General features: G+C 39.9%; 1 protein-coding gene across 1 annotated transcript; it reads right to left on the bottom strand.

The window, feature by feature from the left end:
• Nucleotides 1–1,311: 1,311 nt before the first annotated feature.
• LOC126455616 (uncharacterized) lies at nt 1,312–24,427 on the bottom strand. The gene is made up of 3 exons (XM_050091379.1): nt 24,296–24,427; nt 11,363–12,245; nt 1,312–2,751 (listed from the first exon to the last, which is right to left on the bottom strand). The coding sequence occupies exons 2-3, from the start codon at nt 12,224–12,226 to the stop codon at nt 2,356–2,358; spliced, it is 1,260 nt and encodes a 419-aa protein (XP_049947336.1). The 5' UTR covers nt 12,227–12,245; nt 24,296–24,427; the 3' UTR covers nt 1,312–2,355.
• Nucleotides 24,428–25,485: the final 1,058 nt, after the last annotated feature.

Consider the following 25,485-nt stretch of genomic DNA (forward strand, 5'->3'; position numbering starts at 1 on the left):
TTGCTGAATGAGAGTACTTGATATTTGTTCCATTTATGGGTAAAGATTGTAGGGATTCCTGATAATTCTGGCTAATGAGCTTAGAATGGCCAGCCAGTACATTTTAGGTTTAGTATGGGTCGAACTTTAATACTACGGGCTACGTGATAAAATGTGCTCTATAGTTTGTTAGAGAGCACGTACGGTATTCTTACGTGAACAATTTCAGTTCGTCATCAGAAATCTCTAATATAACAATGGCATAAGAGCCATTCAATTACAACTACCATCAACATAAAGAAGAGAATGATCAAATCTTTTAAATAGCATACTTGATACAAAATTAGCACGTGTTTACTTTCAAGATAATTTATTACATTTTTTCTCATTGATAAAAAGAGCTACAAAGGTAGTGTTCATTCACTCCGTTCCCACCATATTCAAGTAATGACGAATTTACAGTCATTTTGAACTCCCCTTTTGCATCTTTGAGTGCCTCGGAAATTTTGTACCAAACAGTCCAGAAGCTCCCATGATATCTATGCTTTTCTATCAGGAACGCCATGCTCTCTTCATACCACTCCCCCGCTCGGGTAACTGATGTAAACCACAAAAGTAGACAAGATACTAGACGAAAATCTTCTATGCTGCTAGCTCCGAAACAAAGAACAGACGAACTTCCATTGATGTTTCGCTAAAAGACAAGCAACTAGCGGAGCACGGCCGAATTCCAATGAATGCGAACCGAACACGATCGAATGCAGTTCGCTCGCGTTAGCTTACCATTTAAAGTTGAAAGAAGTCTGGTTCAGTGATGCATGTTCGCTTTTGTTTGCCCCCGAGTAAGTCAGGCGTAAACTGTTTTCCTGCCATTAAGAGGAAATGGCGGCATTGGACACTCGGTTTTGCGACGACACCACAAGTAGGCAAAATCAACCACTTTCCCCATGTCCACAGCTTATTCGAAACTGGTTAAAACGATTCAGGGATTTTAATTTAAAACAGAAGTTCTGTTCCGTATTGTTCCAACTTCGTTACTTGGTGGCAGTGAATGTTGTGCCTGCTAAGCAATAGGGGAGAGTGTTGTGCGTTGGAACATTTTCAGCCTTTCGCCTCCAGTCACCCCTGTAATAGAAGTTTGATATATTTTCTTATTCCATTATGAAATGATAGCATTCAGTTTATATGTCCTGCATTTTTTCTGAAATTAAAAATAATTACTCCGGAAAAATAACGTTTGTTTAAATATAAAACACTATTCCAAGGTACAACATGGTGATGTAACCAAGGACCAAATATTCTATTCAAATTTAAAAGTGTTTCGGGAAGGTATTGTCAGTACTGTTTTCAATAGCCTTTGTGTTACATTATTACTCTACTTCACATCAGTACTCTGTAAGTGAAATCAAATTAAGAAGTATTAGTAGGAACCAGTTATAATTTAATAATATGTTGAAATAGAAGCTATTGACAGTGAACACAGATTTCCATTTTCAAGAGAGTGAAGATTGATAAGACACGAAAGGAACTCCGTTCACTTCCAAATACCACTTTTCCATGTACAAGATCTTATTACGTTTCAAAGTACAAGATGGTGCACGACCGACTATGTACGGCTTCACTATCCACATGTTACATGACTGGTTTTGAAAATATACAGCATTTTACTCAGTGTAAAACTATGTTACTGAATTAACAATAGCCATTAAATGTGTATTATGCCCACAAATATGTAGAATTCTTAATATTTATAAACGCTGCATACAGAGCACAATCTCTTGTCTCACGATAACAAAAACAGCGGAAAATGTCGGAAGCATTTATGACGGTTTCTAGTGCACAGTCCTTCGGTTTCTAAACTCAGTCACTAGATTAAACCGCCGACCAGGACTGTGTTCCTAGATACACTACCCTCCAGGTACAACACTATCCCTAACTTTCGCCTTGAATGATTGACACACAACATAAGATTTATTCTGTTACTCAGTACACGATTACTGTTGTACCAGTGCTCACCAGCATAAGAAATGGCGACTATATCTTTTCGACAACTGTTGAAGGATTCATAAATGACAGACATGTTTGTAATCATTTCATCAGAACTCGCTCAATATCAGTATATTCAAAAATAATCCATGGAATAAAAAAATACCAAGCATATTTTAAAGGGCTTTTGGAGTACAAGAGTTGCCCTACTACTTAAATACAAATCCTCAAGAAATAAATGCGAATTAATCACGTAACACAGTTGGCACGCCCCTGCTAGTTCATCATACCCACTTACTCATAGCCTACAGTGAGTTAGAAGAACGTCTAAGGCAGAAATTTGCAAAGTTAGATTATTTGAATCTTAATAGCTATACGTGCTACAAATTGTCATAAAATTCCTTTACTGTCAAAAATTGGCATCAGGTATTTCATGTAGGATAACGAATAAGGATTCTTGAAGATCTTTGCGAGAGCTTCGTCGGCGTGCTCTGGGTCGTTGAATGCCTTCACGTATTCCACACCGTACTTTTCGGAAGTCAGAGCAAAGCCGCTCATGCAGCTGAAGAGAAATCCCATAACTAGACAGCGGTCCATGTCCCGTTTCAGCTCCTCTAAAGTGAAGCCCTCAGCTTCCTGCTGCATACCCAGGCACCGTAGGATGTCCGACAGCGTGCTGTGGTACTCGCACAGAAGGTCATCCATGTGGTGGCGGTGGACCGGCTCACTGCCGTTCGCGTACAACAAGTACTGCAGGTCCGAGGCCGGGCTGGTCACGTATGACACCTGCAAACATTCCCATTACCGCTCGTTTAAAGCTCATATGCTAAAATGTAACTACACTGATGGAAAAAAATCACACAACCAAAAAATACAATAGTGTAGGTAACATGTTTAAGGGGGGTAGGACGTCAAATGGGCCGACTTGGAGCAGGAGAGGCACCACAGGACATTTTATTTTCTACTGCCCATACTTTTACAAATAAATTCATAAAACTTTGTCAGCATGACCAGGAAGAATTCAGGATTCACACTCATAGCAGTGGAAGTGCAAAAACATAACAAAATATTTTTTTTAGATCTGAAATTTCATCTTTTTTTCACTTACTGTTCGCTGCATTTGTTGCTATAGGTACATTTATCTTCACAAGTAAGAGAGATTCTCTGATGAATTTTGCACAGCGTACAAACCATACTTACAGGTGTATGAAACTCTAGAATTTTCCAAATCTATTAAAAACTGTGGTAAAAATTGAGATAATTAACTACAAAATTTGATTTTTTTCTAAACATAAAGTTTAAAACGTAACAGCTCATTCATTTTTTAATAAATTAAATAGATTCTAGAGTTTCAGACACCTGTAAGTATGGTTTGTATGATGTTCAAAATTCATCGAACAGTCTCTCTTACTTACGAAGAAAAGTCTGCCTATAGCAACAAATGCAGCCAATAGTAAGCGAAAAAATGATGAAATTTCACATGTAAAAAAAATATTTTGTTATGTTTTTGAACTTCCGCTGTTACGAGTGTGAATCCTGAATACTTCCTGGTCATGCTGACAAAGTTTTATGAATTTACTTGTAAAAGTATAGACAGTGGAAATTAAAATGTCATGTGGTGCCTCTCTTGCTCCAAATCGGCCCGTTTGACGTCCTACCCCCCTTAAGGGATTTACGTTACTAGATCAGAGGTTAATGCAAACACGAGATAAGCCATTCCAAAGGTGAATTGACGGTTCTGTAACAAACAGTGTAACCGCCAGAATGCTGAATGCAAGCACGCAGATTGCATACATTGTGTCGTGCAGGTCCCGGTTGTCGATTTGTGGAATGGAGTTCCTTGCCTGTAGCATTTGGCGGTCAATACAGGGACGCTTAATGCTGGTTGTGGATGACGCTGGAGTCGTCCTCCAATGACGTCCCATATGTGCTCGTTTGGAGACAGATCTGGTGATCGAGCAGGACAAAGCAACTCTGTAGAGAATGTTGGGTTATAACAGCAGCGTTATCCCATTGTAAAACAGATCCTGGAAAGCTGTTCATGAACGGCACCACAACCTGTCCATTCAGCGAACTGATGTACAAATTAACAGTCATGGTGCGTTATTTATGCATATTTACGCATTCCACGTATGGTTTATACGATTAATCTTAGTGATGTGGAATGAGACATTTTGCACTCTTATTACACATTCCTATATACTTGTAAATATGGCTGCGTACTAACCATTTACAAATTGTTTCTTCCTATAATGCGGAAGTGAATTAATAATTTCCAATACACCGTCGTTCACGTACTAAATAAACAGAAATTCTTCGACGGAATACAAAATGTCAAGGACAAACTTTTTCATTTTGTTTTCTAATTTAATTTTGCTGTCTCTAAGAAGCTTTATATCGTGGGTAAGTGAGCAAAAATTATATTAATGGAAATATGCACCTCTTTTGGTGCTATCGAAAATACACTACTGGCCATTAAAATTGCTACACCACGAAGATGACGTGCTACAGACGCGAAATTTAACCGACAGGATACGATGCTGTGATATGCAAATTATTAGCTTTTCAGAGCATTCACATAAGGTTGGCGCCGGTGGCTACACCTACAACTTGCTGACATGAGGAAAGTTTTCAACCGATTTCTCATACACAAACAGCAGTTGACCGGCGTTGCCTGGTGAAACGTTGTTCTGAGGCCTCGTGTAAGGAAGAGAAATGCGTACCATCACGTTTCCGACTTTGATAAAGATCGGATTGTAGCCTGTCGCGATTGCGGTTTATCTTATCGCAACATTTCTGCTCGCGTTGGTCGAGATCCAATGACTGTTAGCAGAATGTGGAATCGGTGGGTTCAGGAGGGTAATACGGAACGCCGTGCTGGATCCCAACGGCCTCATATCACTAGCAGTTGAGATGACAGGCATCTTATCCGCATGGCTGTAACGGATCGTGCAGCCACGTCTCGATCCCTGAGTCAACAGATGTGGGCATTTACAAGACAACAACCATCCGCACGAACAGTTCGACGACGTTTCCAGCAGCATGGACTATCAGCTCGGAGACCATGGCTGCGGTTACCCTTGACGCTGCATCACAGACAGGAGCGCCTGCGATGGTGTACTCAACGACGAACCTGGGTGCACGAATGGCGAAACGTCATTTTTTTGGATGAATCCAGGTTCTGTTTACAGCATCATGATGGTCGCATCCGTGTTTGGCGACATCGCGGTGAACGCACATTGGAAGCGTGTATTCGTCATCGCCATACTGGCGTATCACCCGGTGTGATGATATGGGGTGCCAATGGTTACACGTCTCGGTCACCTCTTGTTCGCATTGACTGCACGTTGAACAGTGGACGATACATTTCTGACGTGTTACGACCCGTGGCTCTACCCTTCATTCAATCCCTGCGAAACCCTACGTTTCAGCAGGATAATGCACGACCGAATGTTGCTGGTCCTGTACGGGCCTTTCTGGATAATGTTCGACTGCTGCCCTGCTCAGCACTTTCTCCAGATCTATCACCAATTGAAAACGTCTGGTCTATGTTGGCCGAGCAACTGGCTCGTCACAATACGCCAGTCACTATTCTTGATGAACTGTGGTATCGTGTTGAAGCTGCATGGGCAGCGGTACCTGTACACGCCATCCAAGCTATGTTTGACTAAATGCCCAGGTGTATCAAGGCCGTTATTACGGCCAGAGGTGGTTGTTCTGGCTACTGATTTCTCAGGATTTATGCACCCAAATTGCGTGAAACTGTAATCACATGTCAGTTCTAGTATAATATATTTGTCCACTGAATATCCGTTTATCATCTGCATTTCTTCTTGGTGTAGCAGTTTTAATGGCCAGTAGTGTATTAATATGAAATAATGAATACTACTTCTTCTTCTTCCGACATTGTAACTCTGAATACCATCGTTCTTAGTGAAGTGTAATGGGTTACTTACAACAAACTTAATGAGGGAACAGAAATACAGTGATGCAGTAGTAAAAAAATGTAGCCCCAAGAGCAGATGTCTAAAACATAATCATGAGCGAGTGTCACATATTATCCTTACAGCGCATGAGTTGTGAAAACTTTCCTTCTTAAAAATGAGCTATCCCATGACATTATTCCACTGGACATTATTGAATGGATATATGCAAGATACGTCAACTCATCGATTTGTCTCTCCCCAAGATTTGCAATGTTTGTTAGTGCAAACGTGGCAGAACTGAGCTGTTTATGACGTTAAATTTGTTTTCAGTTTAGATTGTCATCAATTAACTTTGAAGTTTCAAACCTACTTATCACCTTTTTTTGAATTTACCGTTGGTGTAGTATCTATAAAAGTGAATATGCCGTCTTTTAGAAATTTATCATAAGACCTTTTATAGAATACCATTCAATAATGCGCTTAAAAAAGTATCTACAATTTCTTCTTTTTCCCTAAGTTTCTTTACATTGATTAACATGCAAATGTCTTCTGCAAAAAGAACGAATTCTGCTTGTTACGTATTAGGTGGGAGTAATATGTAGTTTTATTAATGGCATTAATCAAATAACACACAAACAGAATACCTCATTCGTCTTCAGAGTGATGTCTACCGGCCACAACTCATTTTTGACAACGTTTTATATAGTTGCTGGACATAGTCAGAGAAGGTTTATTTTTCAATTATTGGTGAATGTCAATCAAAATTTGATGCAGACGACTGTGCACTGTGTCTGTCTGCAGTGATCTGTTTTGAACTGAATATAATTAGCCAAAACTCGTTATTCTTAGTTAATTAACAGTGGAGGGATATCTCCTGCGCCCACAATGAAAGCGATTACAGAGCTACCTCGAATCTAAGAACCACTCAGGTGTTCATTGATCATGTTCTCCCTTTCCTACGTAGGTGGTGCTGGATCAGGCAACAGTGTTGTGATTGCTTAGGCATATATGGTCTTTCGCCTATATGAGTAGGGGGAAGGGATTTAAAATGGTAAAAATAACTTTCTCCGTGACTTGGGGAATTGTCCTGTTAACAAAATGAAATTAAAAAGGACGAGGAGTAATTCTGTACTTCGCTCTAGTATCCCGACCTGGTGACTTTCAAAGCCTGCTGGAGATCATGGATTTGGATCTCTGGCACAAGACGGAGCTGTTACAGCTATGAGCGCTATCATCGCTTTCCCGCAGCGCCACACACGATTCCGCTGGCCAATAGTGTAGCTTGCGACCGCTCTGTTAAGTTACCGCGTTTCAGCGACACGCCGGCCGCGGTGGTCTAGCGGTTCTAGGCGCTCAGTCCGGAGCCGCGCGACTGCTACGGTCGCAGGTTCGAATCCTGCCTCGGGCATGGATGTGTGTGATGTTCTTAGGTTAGTTAGGTTTAAGTAGTTCTAAGTTCTAGGGGACTGATGACCATAGATGTTACGTCCCATAGTGCTCAGAGCCATTTGAACCATTCAGCGACACGGGGCTTACAAGACAACGTTCCCAAGTGTAAATAAACAATCTTGAAGCCACTCCGGTATATTGATAAGTTTCACTTATGGACTGTCTGACAGCAACTGCATAAAACACAATTTTAGTGCCATACGTGTTTCGCCTTTATTTTCTGCAAGGCATCATCAGTGGCCTGGAATACGTACATATGTTAGCTATTTTATTTATATTTTTGTCACTGTGCCTATAGGTTATCGTTATTTATAACTGTGTAACTGTAATTTTGCGAAATATCCCGCCACTATTAATTAATTTTCAAAAATTATTATTATTTTTTTTTTACGCGCAACTGAGGAGGACAGGACCACAAAAGTTGAAGATCTTGGTGCCACTTGCGGATATGTAGAGCGGTCAAAGTAATGCAGTACGTTGTTATTCGTTTCTGTCAAATATCGCTTTTAAGGGATATAACGCTACCTGAAAGATAGTTTACCATTCAAGGATTAGAGGAAATATCTTCGAAATCATGAAATATGAATAAAAGTCGTTCATACAAAGGCTGCAATGTAATTACCGTTCTTTATAAGAAAAAAGTCGTTCATATAAAGGCTTAATTGTAATTATCGTTCTTTATAACTGTGTAACTGTAATTTTGCGAAATATCCCACCACAATTAATTAATTTTCAAAAATTATTATTATTATTATTATTATTATTATTTTTTTTGCAACATAAATCAAAGAAGCTTTCACGGCATATCCATCCACCTGTAATAAAACTGGTTTCTTAATTTAGTTTTACGTTTCAAATTGTTATTTTACGTTTTAAATTTACATTTTTGTTTCTTATTTTATCATTTCACAAATATGTGTTTTGTTAGTTGAATATAACAAGTAACTCATTATTATGATACAAAATCATTAAAGTAATGTTAATCTGTAAATAAATGCTTAAAACATAACGCTTCCTTCACACCACAAAAATAAAATGAACGAAACTTCTTCACGTAATACACACGATGGACTACACAATATAAAACAAAATTCAGCAGAATTCCCAAGTAATTGTGGGCAATCCTCAAAGTACCCTGATTTGTTTCAGTACGTCGGAAAACCTTGGCGGCGAAAATTTATTATGTACCAGTGACAATAGCTAGAATATAATGTTTCTCAAGTCGAGACTGATCTCATAACATTCAGTGGAACCAGTCCAAAATTTTTCTCACAAAGTTGTTCCAATATCGAAAGCGGTATACATCCCGTAGCTATATGTGTTCTGTCAGGCCATTGGGTATCACCAGATGAACAGCTTCCCCGTCCTCAGGTATGAAGCTCAAATCGGTTTCCTCTTACTGACCACATCCTTTCTCATAATTTTAAAAGAATCTAATGGTGAATTCGGGCTAAGAATTCGAAGATCTTTCTTTGAAGCCCCAAATGAACTTGTGATTGCACCGAAGTCTAATAAACTAACGTCTGACCACGTCAAAAGATATTTGACAGAAGTTTTCTTCCCCAGTCCGGGAGAAAAATCTGTATTATTGTTAAATTCTAGTGGTGGTCAGTTTTGAGCATCTCACCCGAGGACAAGGAACTTGTTCATTTAATGATCACAAAGCGTTCGACGGCGCTTGCACAGTCGTGCGACATATAAGGCTTCAGTGTTGGAAGAACTTTCTGAGAAGATTTTGAGATATAGTTTTGTTTAATGATTAGGCAGTCAGTCTCTGGTTGATAAACAATATACTCTAGCTTGAGTCACTAGCATATAACCATTCCTCGTAGCACGGGTTTACCAACATATTGAAATATGCCTAATACAAATCAGAATATTTAGAGTACCACCCAAGACAATTTGAAATCCTGCCGAATTTTTTATCATATTCTATTCTCCGTCGTGTATATTATGTATGGAAATTTCGTTTATTTTATATGCCAGATATAAAAAACTTTATGTTTTAACCATTTATCGACAGATTATCATTATTTTACCGATTTTCTAACATGATAACGAGTTAGTAATTGTTTCAATTAACAAAATATACATTTGTGAAACGGCACACTAACAAACAAAAACAAGAGTAGAACATAACATAACAGTTTAAAATATAAAACAAGAATAAATAAAACAAGTAATTAGCATAATAATGAGGTTTCAGTTAGGTATGTCGAAAATACTCCGACAGTACATTGTGCACAGATTATTTTCAAAAACCGTTATTTCAGAAACCAGCTTCGTTACACATGGATGGATGTGACAAGAAAGCTTCTTTCATTTATATTATAACAAAATGTTTTTATTTTTCAGTATTAATTCATTATGATGGGATATTTTGTGAAATTTTGGATTATTAAAGTAGTTGGTTACACAGTTAACAAGAAAGTAAACTACGTTTTAGTTTTTGTATGATTTTTTTTATATTTCGTGGTTTTTAAGATATTCAGTCTTAACACAATATTCCAAATTACCTTTGGGGATGTCTTTTATGCCTTAAAAGCGAAATCTGGTAGAAACGAAAAAACATATAGCATTATGTTGACCCCTCTACATACCCGCTAAGTTTCATCGAGGTCATTATTTTTACACGTGGGAAAGTTTCCTTATCAGCGGTGTATGCGCTTCGCGATCATCTCTTTATCGTAATATCCTTTTTGTTCTTGGTCTCCGCTTTCGCTTTGTCATAGGTGGTCTTTCCCCTTCCAAGTGCAGCGACAAAAATTTCAAGGCATATTAGCACCGCCAGTGCCAAACACAATTCGTGGTTTCAAGTGGCCATACTCAGGTCGTCCACTAAAAATCAAAAAGCGATGGCCATCAGCTACAACAGTTGACGCACAGTGGGCTTTTCCAGCGATTATTTGTATCTACACACGCTGCAAACACTGTAAAGTGCATGGCAGAGGGAACTTAGCATGGTATCAAAGTCTAGACTGTATGTTTCAAGTCCAAAAACTTAAGGCATTTACTTGCTAAAACGTTGTGATCGCATCACCAACAGAGCGAAACATGTTAAAAACTGATACATCATTCTGGCATATTACAGTGCGTCATAAGGTAAACATTCTGAGGCCTCAACATCAAACGAACAATTATTTTCAGCAGAACACAATTTTTATTTTTGGCAATGCGTGAGTATGCACGGCGAGGCAGCTCGGACAGACCATCACAGACATATTCAGAATGAATAAATAAATAAATCGATCTAAGTTAAAGAGGGCAAAACGGCGAATTTTCTGACGCATGTAAGTAATTTTAGCTGTCGTGGGGATTTTTAATTTCTTTTAATTGTACGCTTTTTCTGTGGCTTTGGAAAAGCCTAAAAAGATGACGCGAGTGACATATTGCATGGAAGTTGACATAGAAGAGAACAACGCCACAAACTATCGTCTTGTCGTCAACACACGCAGCTCAGGCACGGTTCGCGAGTTTAGTACTGTGACTGTCAAGTGAAGTTCTCATAATGTTGACTTTTTGCGCTGTTAGATGGCTTAAAGCGATTCGAGGGGTTCATTACTGCACATTGAATTTCATCTGGACTTTGCTTAGGTCCGCATTGTATGGCATTTTTTTTCTTCGGGGAAGGTCACTGTTCCCTTGTAATCAACTTATTAAATGTACCCCACAGGTAAAAGTCAAGAACTGTTAACGCTGGGAGACGTACAGGCCATTTTGTATGTGCCGACCGCGTCTCCAACTATCCGTCTAAATAATCTATTTTATTAGAGACATGGTACAAAAAATGTTCAAATTTATGTGAAATCTTATGGGACTTAACTGCTAAGGTCATCAGTCCCTAAGCTTACACACTACTTAACCTAAATTATCCTAAGGACAAACACACACACCCATGCCCGAGGGAAGACTCCAACCTCCGCCGGGACCAGCCGCACAGGAGATATGGTACGTCTACTCATACAGTTACTGGAAAAAGAGTTAAGCTTCATGAAGAAACAAAAATTTTGAGGTATTCTAACCTGAAAGTCAACAAGTCTGACATCTGACAGTGCTCCCTCCACGTACTTAAACATCACGTTGTTCTTCCAGCAGTCACCATGGACCAGTACAGGTAGCTTGGTCTCCTCCTTCATTCGCTCAAATAATTCGAATATATTGTCAGCATATCGGTCTATAAATCCCCGGCATTTTCCAGCATACTTTTCATACCCTGGACACTTGTTCAGTTCATCTGCCAGTGCAGACATGATCTTAGACCCTATTGATCTGAAATAGTCCTGAGTACGCTTGTCTGTGAACGTACTACTAGCGAACACGCTCTTGTAATGTGGCTGCTTGTCGAGTAGAAACGCCGAGGCGGCGTGTAATCTGGCGTATGCTCGGAGGACCATCTTGCAGTGCTGGTAGTCCAGAGGCCGACCTCCCTCAGCCATCCTGAAGCCGGCTGTTGACAGGTCCTCCAACACAAGGAAGTCTGCCGGCTGCTGACCCCAGTCGTAGCAGCGAGCTGTCAGCAGCTGGAAGTCCTCACCCTCCAACGACGCCAAGATTTTGTGGATCTGCGGCAGCACCTCATGCAGCATCTGCGTCTCTATTCTGAACACCTGACAGTTTTCCATCAGTTCCTTCATCGGACCAAAATCAAGAACTGTTTTGACTAGTAGTGATTCCTTTTTCGCCTCTTCTTCGTTGTCTTCCCCCTTCAGAAGGACAGTTACTCTGAACAGCAAACTTGTATAGCCAACTCCTTCCGGACAAGCGTACTGTACTTTAATTGAATCTACAGATACTTCTTTTCCAGTTTTATTTATCATTACAGATTCTATGAATTTTTGATTGATCCAGGAAGGAGGCGGTGGTCGAGCTTCGTTGGGCGATTCCATACTGTTGTGTACCCTTCACCTGAAAAAATAACAAACAATTCCAGAGTAGTAGTCAACATACTGAGAGCTAACTTAAGTACATTTAATATCAGGCAGTTTTAAACAGAGTGAAGCACGTAACTATTTCATCTCAAACAATGTTTAATGATATATTCAAGCTTTTTTTATCATTAATAAGTAAGGTTGTCCAAGGCTAACTGGATCCAAATACCGTTCCTCTTATTCAATATAGATGCTTTGGTTTCTTAAAGTTCGTAAACTGGAGTTACAATCCTTATCAGTGAGATCTAACAGAGGAAGTCTGACCTATGCAATTTACCTCACTCTTGCACTGGTTTTGGCGAGAAGTGGTTGCAACCTAACTTCGTGGTTAGCTTACCAAGATATAACAATCTCAGAAGTCAGGAATGGTAGAAAGGCATCGTCCTGTTTATCGATGAAATTGTATCATGACAGTAATTAATAGCACTGCGTAAGCTAAGGTCACTACTTCAGTTCATGGCGCCATGTATAGAACTACCAGATACTTCACTTACAGTCATGTCTCTTAAATTTCTACAGACATCAATTACATCAGATCTTCACAGATCAAGCTGAGTTATTTAATTTCTGTATTTCACATGCTATGGTGGTTGAGGAGACAGGCCGTAATGTCAAAGTTATTATTTCACAAGTAGAAGAGCAACTATAATTATTACGAATTATCACGTCACTCGCCGTGAACCACGTCTCTGAAGACGCACAAGTCAACGAATGAGTGGTATTCATCACATGGAGCAGGCTTCCTCTGTTACATCTCACTAATTATGTATTCGATAGGAGATTTTAAGCCCCGTTCAAAACTCAGCACTTCAAACGTAGTACAGGAAATTAATAATACTCCCAGACCCCTGAGCGCAACTTCTGCAAAGAAGCAAGTATGCACACAGTACGTCAAGCAAGCAGATGCATTTCTCAGGTTCTTCCTTTTTTTGTTTGACTTTTTGCCTGTGGGCGATACAGTCATCTTTTAGTGTATTAGGTTTTTCTCAGGAGTTACAGGGCAAGGATATGCATCTTTAAAAACTGTACTATACTTATGAAATAGCACATCACGTTTATGGAGGATTGCCACATCAGTGTCTAGTGGTTAATAAAGTCTGATCAACTAGTGTAAGAATTTCATTAGCTGGTTCGCATAGAGCCTAATTGCGAAGAAAATATGATTTATATCTGATATAGCTGCTCTGAGTAAGATCTGTTTGCGTTCCTCGTAGCACTGGAACGAATTCCGAGATGTGTATGAAGCTGGCGTATAATTTTGGTTTTTGGCTGACATATATTTTACTTCCATCAACTTTCTCATTCGAGTGACTGTGTTATCTGGTGCTTAATTGGGGTTATAATTGAATTTTCGTTACTTGAACCACGTAGACTTTAAAGACAGTAAACTGTTTGTCATAGGGGTACCCAGTTTTGTAGGAATGACGTTCAGACGGTGCGCTGCAGGATTTTAGTTGTTAACAGAGTTAGTTATATGACTTGCCATTATGCGCCGATGGTACTGGTACGACGACGTGGGGTTGGAACACCAGCGTCAGTGTGTATTAAAGTTGCAGACAGTCAACATGAGTCTGGACAAGGTGAACTGGACTTTATTCGTAAAGTTGTTTTACCAAAACAACAGCAACAATGCTATCGCTATTCGCGAGGATCGACCGCTAAAGGAATTCGGAGAGGTCCTCTTTCCGCAGCCGGATAGAAGAACATGATTAGGAGGTTCCAATTAACGGCGATAAATTGGTAAAGGAGTTAACGGCTAAGAATGTTGGACGCAATGTTCGATCTGAGCAGAGTATCAGCTGTGTCACAACAGAACATTCCATGGTCCATTGTTGTTCCGGACAGAAGCAGAACAATCTCTAGTGCGGTTCCAGGCTGTCATGGATACAGAGAGTCGTCACGTTAAGGAACGTTCCTAACGCGAATCGTAAATATTGTAGGCAATTAACAAATGTTAATAACTCATGTGTAAATTAAAATATGTTTCTTTCAATAGTGTACTCGTTATTTCTCTTCCGCATGTCCTTACAAATGTATCCATTATGTTTCACTGTCCCACGATTAGTAGTTTGTCATTGGAGCCCTCTCAAATAGTGAAAGTTTAGTTACAACGATCTCTTACATTTTTAGAGAAATACGTCTGACATTAATTTGACAGGACATTTCTACAGCCTTCATAAGCACGGCATTTGTTTGAGTGCAACACAGTGCTCTTATGCAAGTCCTGGGACCATGAATCTGCATGTTTATAGTTTCGAAATAGCTTGACTGTTGCCTCTGCAGAGGTTCTTGCAATCACAATCAGTTCCATCTAGACGTTTAGGGCTCCTGTAGATCAGAAGCAAAATATTAGGACACATTTGTAACCAAGAGCGTTACGCTGAAACAAGGGCTTATCTGTACTATGACATGAGCGATGATAAATATCAGTCTGCCTATCGTAAACACCATAACACGATCACTGCAGTAATTAAGGTAACAGATGACCTAAAATATGTAATGACAACAGTGATGACACTATATTTACGCTACTAGACTTCAGGAAAACACATATTTGAGGCCGTCCATTCTGACATACTGTTTTGAAAAAACTGACAGGTAGGAGTTTCCAAAATAATGTGCTTAAGTGGTTCGAAAGCTATTTGAGGAACAGTGAGCAGTGTGGAAACGAAAAGTCGTCCTAGAAGCACGCTATCTTAGGAGTGCTACAGGGGTCAGTCCTGGACCCACTCTTGTTCCTCTTGTCTGTCAATGGTATTTTGTAATTTCTGTGCGCCTGTAAACGTACTCTATCTACATGCCGACTACCTCCAATTTAAGTGCCTTACCTGAATGTGTCTTACTGCTATCATTCGGAGGAATGACAATCTGTCGTCAGTGGTGAGATGGGCGCAATACCCAGAACTAAAATTAAATATAATTGGGTTACAAATAACACTAGTATCCCAGTAAAAATAATTTTATCTGACTTCTGCCAATAATTATCTCCTACTGATCTCGATTGCACCCAATGGGTCATGCCAGTTCAACGTAGACTAGTAAAGCAACATTTTCAACCTGACCATCTCAGGTTTCTTTCAAATTTGGTGGATTCAATGACCCCGATAAGAGATGGAAAAATACCAATTTGCAAGTGTGTGTTACAACTGTGAAGAAAGTTATACGTCTGTAAAGTTTGGAATAAGTGCGAAATTTACATGCATCTGTCACAACATAACTGACTGAAATTCTGGTTCTCATTCAGTTACAGCAATGAAAATGTTACCATCGGAAAGCTAACGAATAGGCCTTTACATTGATATGCTACATGGCAAGTTCCTGAGGATTTTCATACTTAAGTTCATTGACCTTGACCTTTGCCCTTGAATATCTCAAAATACCCCATCTTCAATTTTTTTTGAAAAAATATATTTAATTGCTCCAATATGTTACTATAAGTATGGGAAATATCAAGATGGCACACCAAAGGCATCAAGCACAAAAATTATTTTGTCAGGATGAATACACTATCGAAATGAAGAAGGTAACACACATATATGAAACACAAATTGTGATAAATACAATCCACAAGTCTTATTGTACAAAAATACGGTTTACATTATTATAGCAGTATTATGAATTATTTACATTACATTATTTACATTACAGTTGTAATGAAAAGGCAATGAAAAGTTAAGGAACGGCAATGAAAAGTTATTAGATCGCTCCTCACAACTCTCCAACTAAATTGTTAATGTTTTCCAAATCTTATGCAGGGAGACTGTATGTCCTTCCAGTTGGTATCACTGGATCCATCCTTGTGATAATGTCACGTTTTCTGATGACACAAGTGTCTGGTTTGGCAGAAAACACAAATGACGGACATGGTCCATGTGGATGCCAGAAGTTGACCTTTAGTTCATCTGTTTCTTCACATTTTTGTAAGACATATGCACCCCACCAACGACTGTCGTACATACAGGCAACAAATCCATGTATATTTGTTAACAGCATTTCATTCACCATAGCAATCACTGACTCTTCTCTACTCACTAAAGGAGCAGAATAGGTCTTTGTCTTTACTAAACCTTTGTTAACAGGTATTACACAATGAAACTTATGGGTACCTGGAATCGTCCTTGTATTTTTGAAACGTTGTTTCATCTTGGCTGTATCTTTATCATGATGGGAAACCGATGTATAATGGAAGATGTGGTGTCACCGCCATACACCACACTTGCTAGGTGGTAGCTTTAAATCGGCCGCGGTCCATTAGTACATGTCGGACCCGCGTGTCGCCACTGTCAGTGATCGCAGACCGAGCACCACCACATGGCAGGTCTCGAGAGACGTACTAGCACTCGCCCCAGTTGTACGGACGACTTAGCTAGCGACTACACTGACGACGCCTCGCTTATTTGCAGAGAAGATAGTTAGAATAGCCTTCAGCTAAGTCAATGGCTACGACCTAGCGAGGCGCCATTAGCATTACATTGCATGTATCTACAGAGTCTCACTTGTATCGTCAAGAGCGATGTACAACAATGATGGATTAAAGTTAAGTATTCCAGCAGCTACGTACTTTTCTTTATAGCATTCATTACGTGTCCTGTTTCAGACCTCACGCCATCCTGCGTGAGTTTAAGTGCGTGCCTTTCGGTTACCCGTCACTGTGGACTGGCTGTCTTGTCAGTCCACAACAGAAGACACATGAAAGAATATTTTTCTTGCACCACTCAAACAACTGTCGTGAAGTCAAAACATGATTTTCGTAAGGTCACTTGAGGCTGGCAAGTCTTGCTAATCCCTTTACAGTCCCTGCTACCCCATCAAAGGTCCTTTACCATGCGCGCTGTAGCAAAAAATAAAAAAACGTTCCGTACATCTTCGGACGTGCGAGGCTCGATAAACTCACGGCGTAAATTTTAATCTCTCAGTTACTTATCCAAACAATCCACAATAAATATTATTATTACTAATTTTTATTATATGTTATTATTTTATTTTTATTTGTTAAAACTGGCATTGGCAAAAACACAGTGCTTTGATCGAAACTCACAAAATTTGGAGAATCCAATATTTATATCTAGGTATTTATCTTTTAAATATGCATACAGGTCCTTAAGGTTGGCCGGCCGCGGTGGCTGAGCGATTCTAGGCGCTTCAGTCGGGAACCGCGCGGCTGCTACGGTCGCAGGTTCAAATCCTGCCTCGGGCATGGATGTGTGTGATGTCCTTAGATTAGTTAAGTTTACTTAGTTCTAAGTCTAGGGGACTGATGACCTCAGATGTTAAGTCCCATAGTGCTTAGAGCCATTTGAAACTTAAGGTTGTGCAACGAGAGCTGCTTTTGTTTATGTATTGTAATTCCATTTTCTTTCACAGACACAAAGTCTTTTCTTCCTGGCATCATACGGCTCACGTCACGATCACAGTAAAAGTCACGTACACACTGAACAGCTTTCTCACATAATGTCTTAACTGGCTTTGGATTTGGTGTCACTAATATACGATATTCGGCTACCGCTTTGCTCTCCATACCATGCAATCTGAAGCAGAAAATCTTTCATAGTTTTCTTTATACTCCAACTCTTTGGCAGTACAGTTAGAATTTGTGTTTTATCGCATACACGGTCTGAATTGTGAAACTTATCTTTCAGCTGGGTGATAATTTCACTTTCTCCATTTTCACTCTCTTCTTTTTCCGGTTGTGCCACATAAGTACGTTTCAACACAGAGGCTATTTTTTCTGTTTTTGCTTTGGGTACTTTGTCTCACGCTGAAGCCTCTTTTTCTTCACAGGAAATTCACCTAAATATTGAAGGCTACTATTTAAAGCATCGAGTGCCAGATCTCATGCTACTTCATCTTCACTTAAATCTTCTCTGGAAGTATCTGGCACAACTGAGGCAACATCAGCAGTGACTGTTAGGTTTTCCGAGATTTTTTTCTACATTTACTGCAAAATTTTCCATCTAACAATACATTAGGATATTTGTTTATCGTCCACTCCTGAACATCCCTTAAATTCTTCTGCAATCTTGCATAACCTTCTTTCCTTAACGGACTTGAAATCCATTTTTTACTAAATATTACTTTACGACACACTTACGCTGCACTTTGTTAAACAAGTCACAGCCATAAAACACACGAAACAAAATTTGCATAATATAGAGATCAGTGGACTAATGGTGCCTAGTTTAAATAAGAGTCTCTCTGATTGGCTATTCACTAAAACAAGTTACTGTTGACTGGTTGAAATAAAAGTGTCTCTCATTGATTGTTCACTAAAACAGGCTAATGTTGATTGGTTGAAATAAAAGTCTCTCTGATAGGCTGTTCACTAAAACAGACTAATGTTGTTTGGTTGAAATAAAAGTGTCTCTCATTACCTGTTCACAGCTAGGAATATTAAAGAACTGGTCTGAAGAAAAGTAACTGCTATTTGCTGGTGCTATAGAAAAAACTGGATACATATCTGCTTACTGCATGTTGATGGTGTAGGTAAGTTAACAAAATAATTTTTTGTGCATGATGCCTTTGCTGTTCCCTCTTGATATGTATCATATTTATAGCAACATAGTGGAGCAATTAAAGATATTTTTTCTCAAAAAACAATTGAAGATGGGGTGTTTTGAGATTTTCAAGATCAAAGGTAAAGGTCAATGACCTTTAGTATGAAAATTCTCTGAAATCTGCCATGTGGCATATCAATGTAAAGGTCTATTCGTTAGCTTTCCAATGGTACCATTTTCATTGCTGTAACTGAATTAGAACAAGAATTATAGTCACTTATGTTGTGACATATGCATGTAAATTTCGCACTAATTCCAAACTTTGCAGACCTGTAACTTTCTTCACAGTTGTAATACACATCTGCAAATTGGTATTTTTTCATCTCTTATCTGGGTCACTGAATGCAGCAAAATTTGAAAGAAATCCGAGAGGGTCAGGTTGAGAGGTGCGTTGAATTGGCATGGAATGAGCCCAATTTCACATCAGAAAATGGTGGATGAGCACGTCCAACTGGACAGAAAATACTGTCGCTAAATGGAGGAAAATTTCAGCTTGTCTCTAAGGCCTCCAGAAATTTCGGAATACATTTCCACAGGAAGTGAAAGTACACTTGCGCATTCACTCGTTCTACCAAACTTCACTATTCCCCATATCAACCGTCAGGTACCTTCCATCTCATCATAGTCTTAACACAAGGTATCACTTATGCAGTACCCTAGTTCAGCCCGTCCAAGTTACAAAACCATTCGCAAACTACTGCTCTGCTGTTACTGTCCGCCTTTCGTTCAAGCTATCTTGAACTACGCGCGCAGTGGAAAGTCTTGTGTCACACAACAAAAAAGCTGGAGGATGCACAAAAGCTTATTTTCTCTCTGCCAAACAGTAAGACGAGTGCCTTCATTTTATTCCAGTTAACCTTCTTTCTCTTTACACTTCTCAATCGTCCCCGCCACTTTCTTTTTCCTTCTCTTCTTCTTTCTCACCCTTTCGCTGACGTTCATTGGCTTCAGAGACGTCACTTTAAACTTTTCGTGACCGTGTGTAAATGCTTCTTTTCTGCTGCAACTACTACTGTTATCCACCATTTAGGTTATGTTACCTCTACGTCTTTATGCCATACAAAGTGTAAGTCATCTTACGATATCCGTTTCGTCCTGTCGACATAATATAAAATATTTAGAATGCTTAGTTAAAGTAAAAGAGGACAGGTATGTACTTTCATTTATTTTGAAACTATAAATAGTAGCGTAGCTACTACTATCTATCGATTTACTAAACTGAATGAGCGCGACACCATTGATGAAGTTTCAACCTCGAAAGAAGTTTATTAATACCAGTTAGCTGAAATAAAAAAAAAAACTCATCCAATTCAGAAGTCACTCACAATTAGAGTAATTAGTTTCTGATGTGAGTGTAGTGGTCATTGATACTTAAAAGATCGTTTCAGTAATTATATCCCTGTCCGTTTATGAGTTGCTAAGCAACGTATCAACAAGCTGACTATGCAATGATTAATATTTGTCGTATCCCGACAGTAAATCGCTTCTCGTTTGCTTTAAGTATCAAGACGATTATTATGCCACTCATATAGGCCTTGGTTGTTATTCTCAAGCTAATGTCCGTAAATTGCGATTAATGTTACTGAATCCTACACACGACGATAACGCCCGATGTCCAGCGGCGTGTCTTAAACTCCGCTCCGATATTTGAGAATTCGCACGCGATTTGTTTGCACCAAAGTCGGGCCGTGGTTCCCTAGAATAATTTTTAAATCAACTCCGGTTGTAAATTAATAATTCTATGCCCAGTCACGAAAGTTACAGAAGATCCTCACTCGACTTGAATATTGTACACAATTAAAGTCTTTACTCTGCAAATAACCAATAAAAGTTAGAAATGAATTACATGTATAAAAAAATCTCAAGTTGATATGACGTCATGGGTTACTACTTGTTTCGACTCCCCTACATTCACGTGACGCAAAGTAGATCCAACTATATTGGACATACTCATGTAATGCTACACTGTCTTCGTTCTGAGCGAGTTCCTATTGCTGCCTCTACGTTACTGGAGCTTTTGAAGCAAGTGCCGCACTTTTAACTGACGGAGTACAGCAACGAAAAACTATTACTCGCCGGAACTGCTTGAAACACTCAGAAGCGTTATTCTGAGCCTGATAATGAAACCAAACATAGAAATCAAACGCATGTATTTCCTGACGGCCAATACCTTTGATAATTATTTTTTCTGGGTGTACACAGTGACACTGAGTAAACTTTAGTGTCATGTCACAACAGAAAAAGTAAGAAGAAAATATAAGATAGCTCTCGCTGAAACATAACGGTGTGATAACAGCCGCGTAGTACCCTGATTTTGAAATTGTATGCTTAGTTTCCTCAAACTCCTACTTTTACTTTGTGATAGATTATTTGCACTTAGCCATTGAGGGCCTTTTTGTGCTCGTACAAGCAGTGTTACAGACTTAATTATTAAACAAGTCACAAATATTAGTAAACCTTTTTAACTCATTAGTGTGACTTTATTACTAATTTGTTGGATTATTGTAGAACCTTCGCTCTCCTAACCCGTTACCTGATCCTGGGGAATAGCTGTGTAATTGTGCCAGGAAGGAATTGTCTTAGCTGTGTACTGCACCAGAAACCGTGTCACGAACTCACTAACTCGGCCGGCCAGGGTGGCCGAGCGGTTCTAGGCGCTACAGTCTAGAACCGCGTGACCACTACGGCCGCAGGTTCGAATCCTGCCTCGGGAATGGGTGTGTGCGATGTCCTTAGAGTAGTTAGGTTAAAGTAGTTCTAAGTTCTAGGGGACTGATGACCTCAGAAGTTAAGTCCCATAGTGCTCAGAGCCATAACTAACTCGGCCTACCGTAACAATAGTGGCCACTCGGTCTCCACAGCAGTAGCGACGAGGCCTTTACAAAACTGGCGAAGAGGTTTTACAAAAGAGACAGATTGTGCAACAGTTCTGCTGTCCTCATTATGACTCGTGTAGCGATCTTGATAACGATACGGGGAAAGAGCCGGGTGCTTAAGCAGGCAGTAAGTTACTTTACTGTCGCTTCAGACACGAAAAGAGTACGACAAGGGTAATCTAACGTTGATTTGATTTACCCTATGCCTTGCGCTGTATAATGGCTTGGGGACTATTTGTCTATATGACGATATATGAAGGCAACAGAAGTGACCAGTACGACCCTGAAACAATTCAGACACTGTGCGACAATACAGTACCTTCCTCTAGTGTTACCGCGCAGACATTGCCTATAGTTTGAAAGAGATGAGAGGAAAGAACTTGTTGTTCAGAATGGACATGAGTTTCCCATTTTGCTATCATAACAGGACAATGTACTTAACGGCAAAAGAAACAGAAGTTAGTCAGTCTCTAAATTTCTGTAAAGCAGTCATTTCACTCAAGATATTTATTCGTATGAATTGACCCGCATATAGCACCAACTCTTTGATATTTAAGCGACATACTGTGTATTAAGACAATGGTGCAACCAAGTTGCAATCACTAAGCAACGTACTGTCACACATCTGTGCGAAAAATGTAGAGTACAGCTGGATTACCGGTGTTGGTGACCAAGATAAAATGTACAGTCATCCAATTGAATTCTTAAATTTGTTAACCTGTGTCTGTAAATATATGCCATAGTCAAAGCGCCACTTACTTCGCTACGAAATGTGAGAGCACCAAACTGCGCAACGGTACGTCAGAAAGCTGCAGCTCTGCCGTACAACACAATAGGCAATTACTAGATCATTTTTAAGGACTTACTTCAGCGTCTGTTTCGCTTGGTCCGTTGGTAAAGTCAGTGGTGAGAGAGTGTATGTCAGGGTCAGCAGCTTCTTAATTGACCTTTCTACAAGGTTTCCTCACGAATCAACTCTTTTCGCCTAGATCCCAAGAGACTCAGCATTTTAAATTTGTCACAGAGAGGGTTTATATCGAAGTTTTACCTTGTATTCAACTTTAATAAAAGACACTTCTATTTATGTGTAAAAATGTTCTGGCCCACACAAAATAAGTTAAATAATATTGCAGTTATATCCATTATGTTAACGTAACTCAATTGTCCTTCAACAATTTTTTTCTCACTAAATGGTCGATGCTTTAGAATTACTTGAAACGAAAGAGGAAATAAAAGTATGGTTTTATGAAGAAGAAACACCCGGCGAGCACAGGAACCTCGTTTTGCCTCTTGCGTTACGTAACGTGGTTGAAGGCGTTCAAGAAGACGCTGGCTACATAGTGTAATTTTACGTGAGATTAAACTGTAAGATTCAACGACGAGCCTATTGTATTGTAGCGTAATATATTCTACAGTTGTATGAACGATTGTAAATATTCCCAGCTATCTTTCAACCAGAACACTTTACCATTCGCTCCATGGTCTTGACTCGCTATTTTACGTGATTCAAGGTGAAGTAAGCCCGACTCCTCTCTCAAACCTAGATTAGGAAAAAGTAGAAGCTTATGACAAATACGTTTGCCAAATTACCCGGGAATAGTATGAGCGAAGCAGGTAAATGTTATCTGTGATGTTTTCCAAGCAAAAAACAATAATTGTCATTTACAAAACCTGGTATTTCTACTATTACGGTTGCAAAAGTATCTACATTTAGAGGTTTTTAAGGACGTCAAATATCCAAAAATAGCTCTGTTACTTTGCCAATGCTTTGTTCAACGCATACGGACAAAGAAAATTGTCATTCAAAATGTGCAGCAGACCTTCAAACTTTTGGGAGGAAAATGTTTAGTCTTGAGAGCTTTATTCAAGGACTATAATTCTATAATGTCTTCCTATTCAAATTCTAAATTAGACCTCACTTTCTCCTGTTTAGGAGATATTCCAGCCACCATGAGATTGCAAATGCAGTTCTTAGTTAACTATTTCTGAGGTCTGCTTTGATTCCAGTTCCGATCTTTTGACAACTGCCAAAATTTCAAGAATCACATTACATGCTTGTTCGGAAACGTGAAGGTTGAAAATGGTAAGAAATTTGAGATCCTTTACAACCTTGAAAAAGTGATGATGTTCTCTGTACGCGGGGAAAATCAGAAGAATCACTGTCAACTCTTGCCTGACACTTTTATCTACAACTAATTTTAACCGAAAGAGATAGGCATACCTTTTTTTCTGAGGAAAGAACCTCAGCAACGGGTCTGTGAAATCCGGAATAAGCGATGTTCGAATTTATAGCGAGTCTATTCAGCGTTCCGTTTCAATCTGCACTCGCGTGTTAGCAATCTTGCGTAATACATCCGTTGGATTTGCTTTTAAATTCGGTGTAAGAAGCGGCAGATCCGGATATTCTGCTTGTGACAGCCGCTATTGATTCGCTACACTTCTTTATTTGAGAAGCACCTACCAATGCAACGTCGCATATCAGTATTACACGGTGCAAACGACTATGATGAGCGCAATAAGAAACAGGTAGCAAACAAACATCATACTTCACTTGCTAGGTACCAGCAAGGTGCTATGATCAGAGATGCTTCTCATACCTCAGACTGTGCAGGTTTTCCTCCAGAGATGAGACGACGCAAACATTGGGCGTTGCCAGGCGCGCAGCAGCCAACACTAGCAGCGTTTGTGGTAAGCGGGACGGAAGTCAGCTGACCTCGAGGCAATGGAAGACGCGTTTGAAGGCCGCCACTTCATCCGCGCCATCTAGACCGACGGACATCCACAAGCGTTCATACGTCAGCCTCCGAATCATGTTTCTGCTTCTTTTTCTACTCGCCTCCACCTCCAGACATTCTCGGTTGTTATTTTTCGCGCAAACCGCCATAGTTCGCATTGTTTAGGTATACAATTTTTAATTTTACTGCAAAGGACTAGAAGTTCGATGACGGTAAGGAATCACATACCATATTAAGCTCCTAAAATGAGAGCCATTACATGGAATTCATTGGTAGGTAGGTGAGGCGACTTCAAAATCGCGGACACAAATACTCTAACGATATAAAATTTCAGGGACAACACAAGGAGTAGGTCAACATGAACAATACACAAAAAGGTACAGTCAACACGAACTAATGGTTGCATTGTATTGTAATGTGGCCGGCCTGTATGGCCGAGCGTTTCTAGGCGCTGCAGTCTGGAACCGCGCGACCGCTACGGTCGCAGGTTCGAATCCTGCCTCGGGCATCGATGTGTGTGATGTCCTTAGGTTAGTTAGGTTTACGTAGTTCTGAGTTCTAGGGGACTGATGACCTTAGATGTTAGGTCCCATAGTGCACAGAGCCATTTAAACCATTTTTTTTTGTATTGTACTGTATAGAACCGGGGACCTAGAAACGAAGAAGAGGCTTCGTCCTCGCCGTAGCCGTCAGGGGTTCACAACCCCACAACAGGCTACAGCAGTCCACTCACCCCACCGCCGCCACACACCAAACCCAGGGTTATTGTGCCGTTCGGCCCACAGTGGATCCCCCTGGGAATGTCTCACACCAGACGAGTGTAACCCCAAATGTTTGCGGTTTGCGTGGTAGAGTAATTATGGTGTACGCGTACGTGGAGACAGTGTTTGCGCAGCAATCGCTGACATAGTGTAACTGAGGCGGAATAAGGGAAACAATCCCGCATTTGCCGAGGCAGATGGAAAACCGCCTTAAAAGCCATCCACAGCCTGGCTGGCACACCGGACCTCGACACAAATCCACCTGACGGATTCGTGTGGGCCCGCTCGAAA

Source organism: Schistocerca serialis, chromosome 2 (assembly GCF_023864345.2).
Source record: "Schistocerca serialis cubense isolate TAMUIC-IGC-003099 chromosome 2, iqSchSeri2.2, whole genome shotgun sequence".
NCBI lineage: Eukaryota > Metazoa > Arthropoda > Insecta > Orthoptera > Acrididae > Schistocerca > Schistocerca serialis.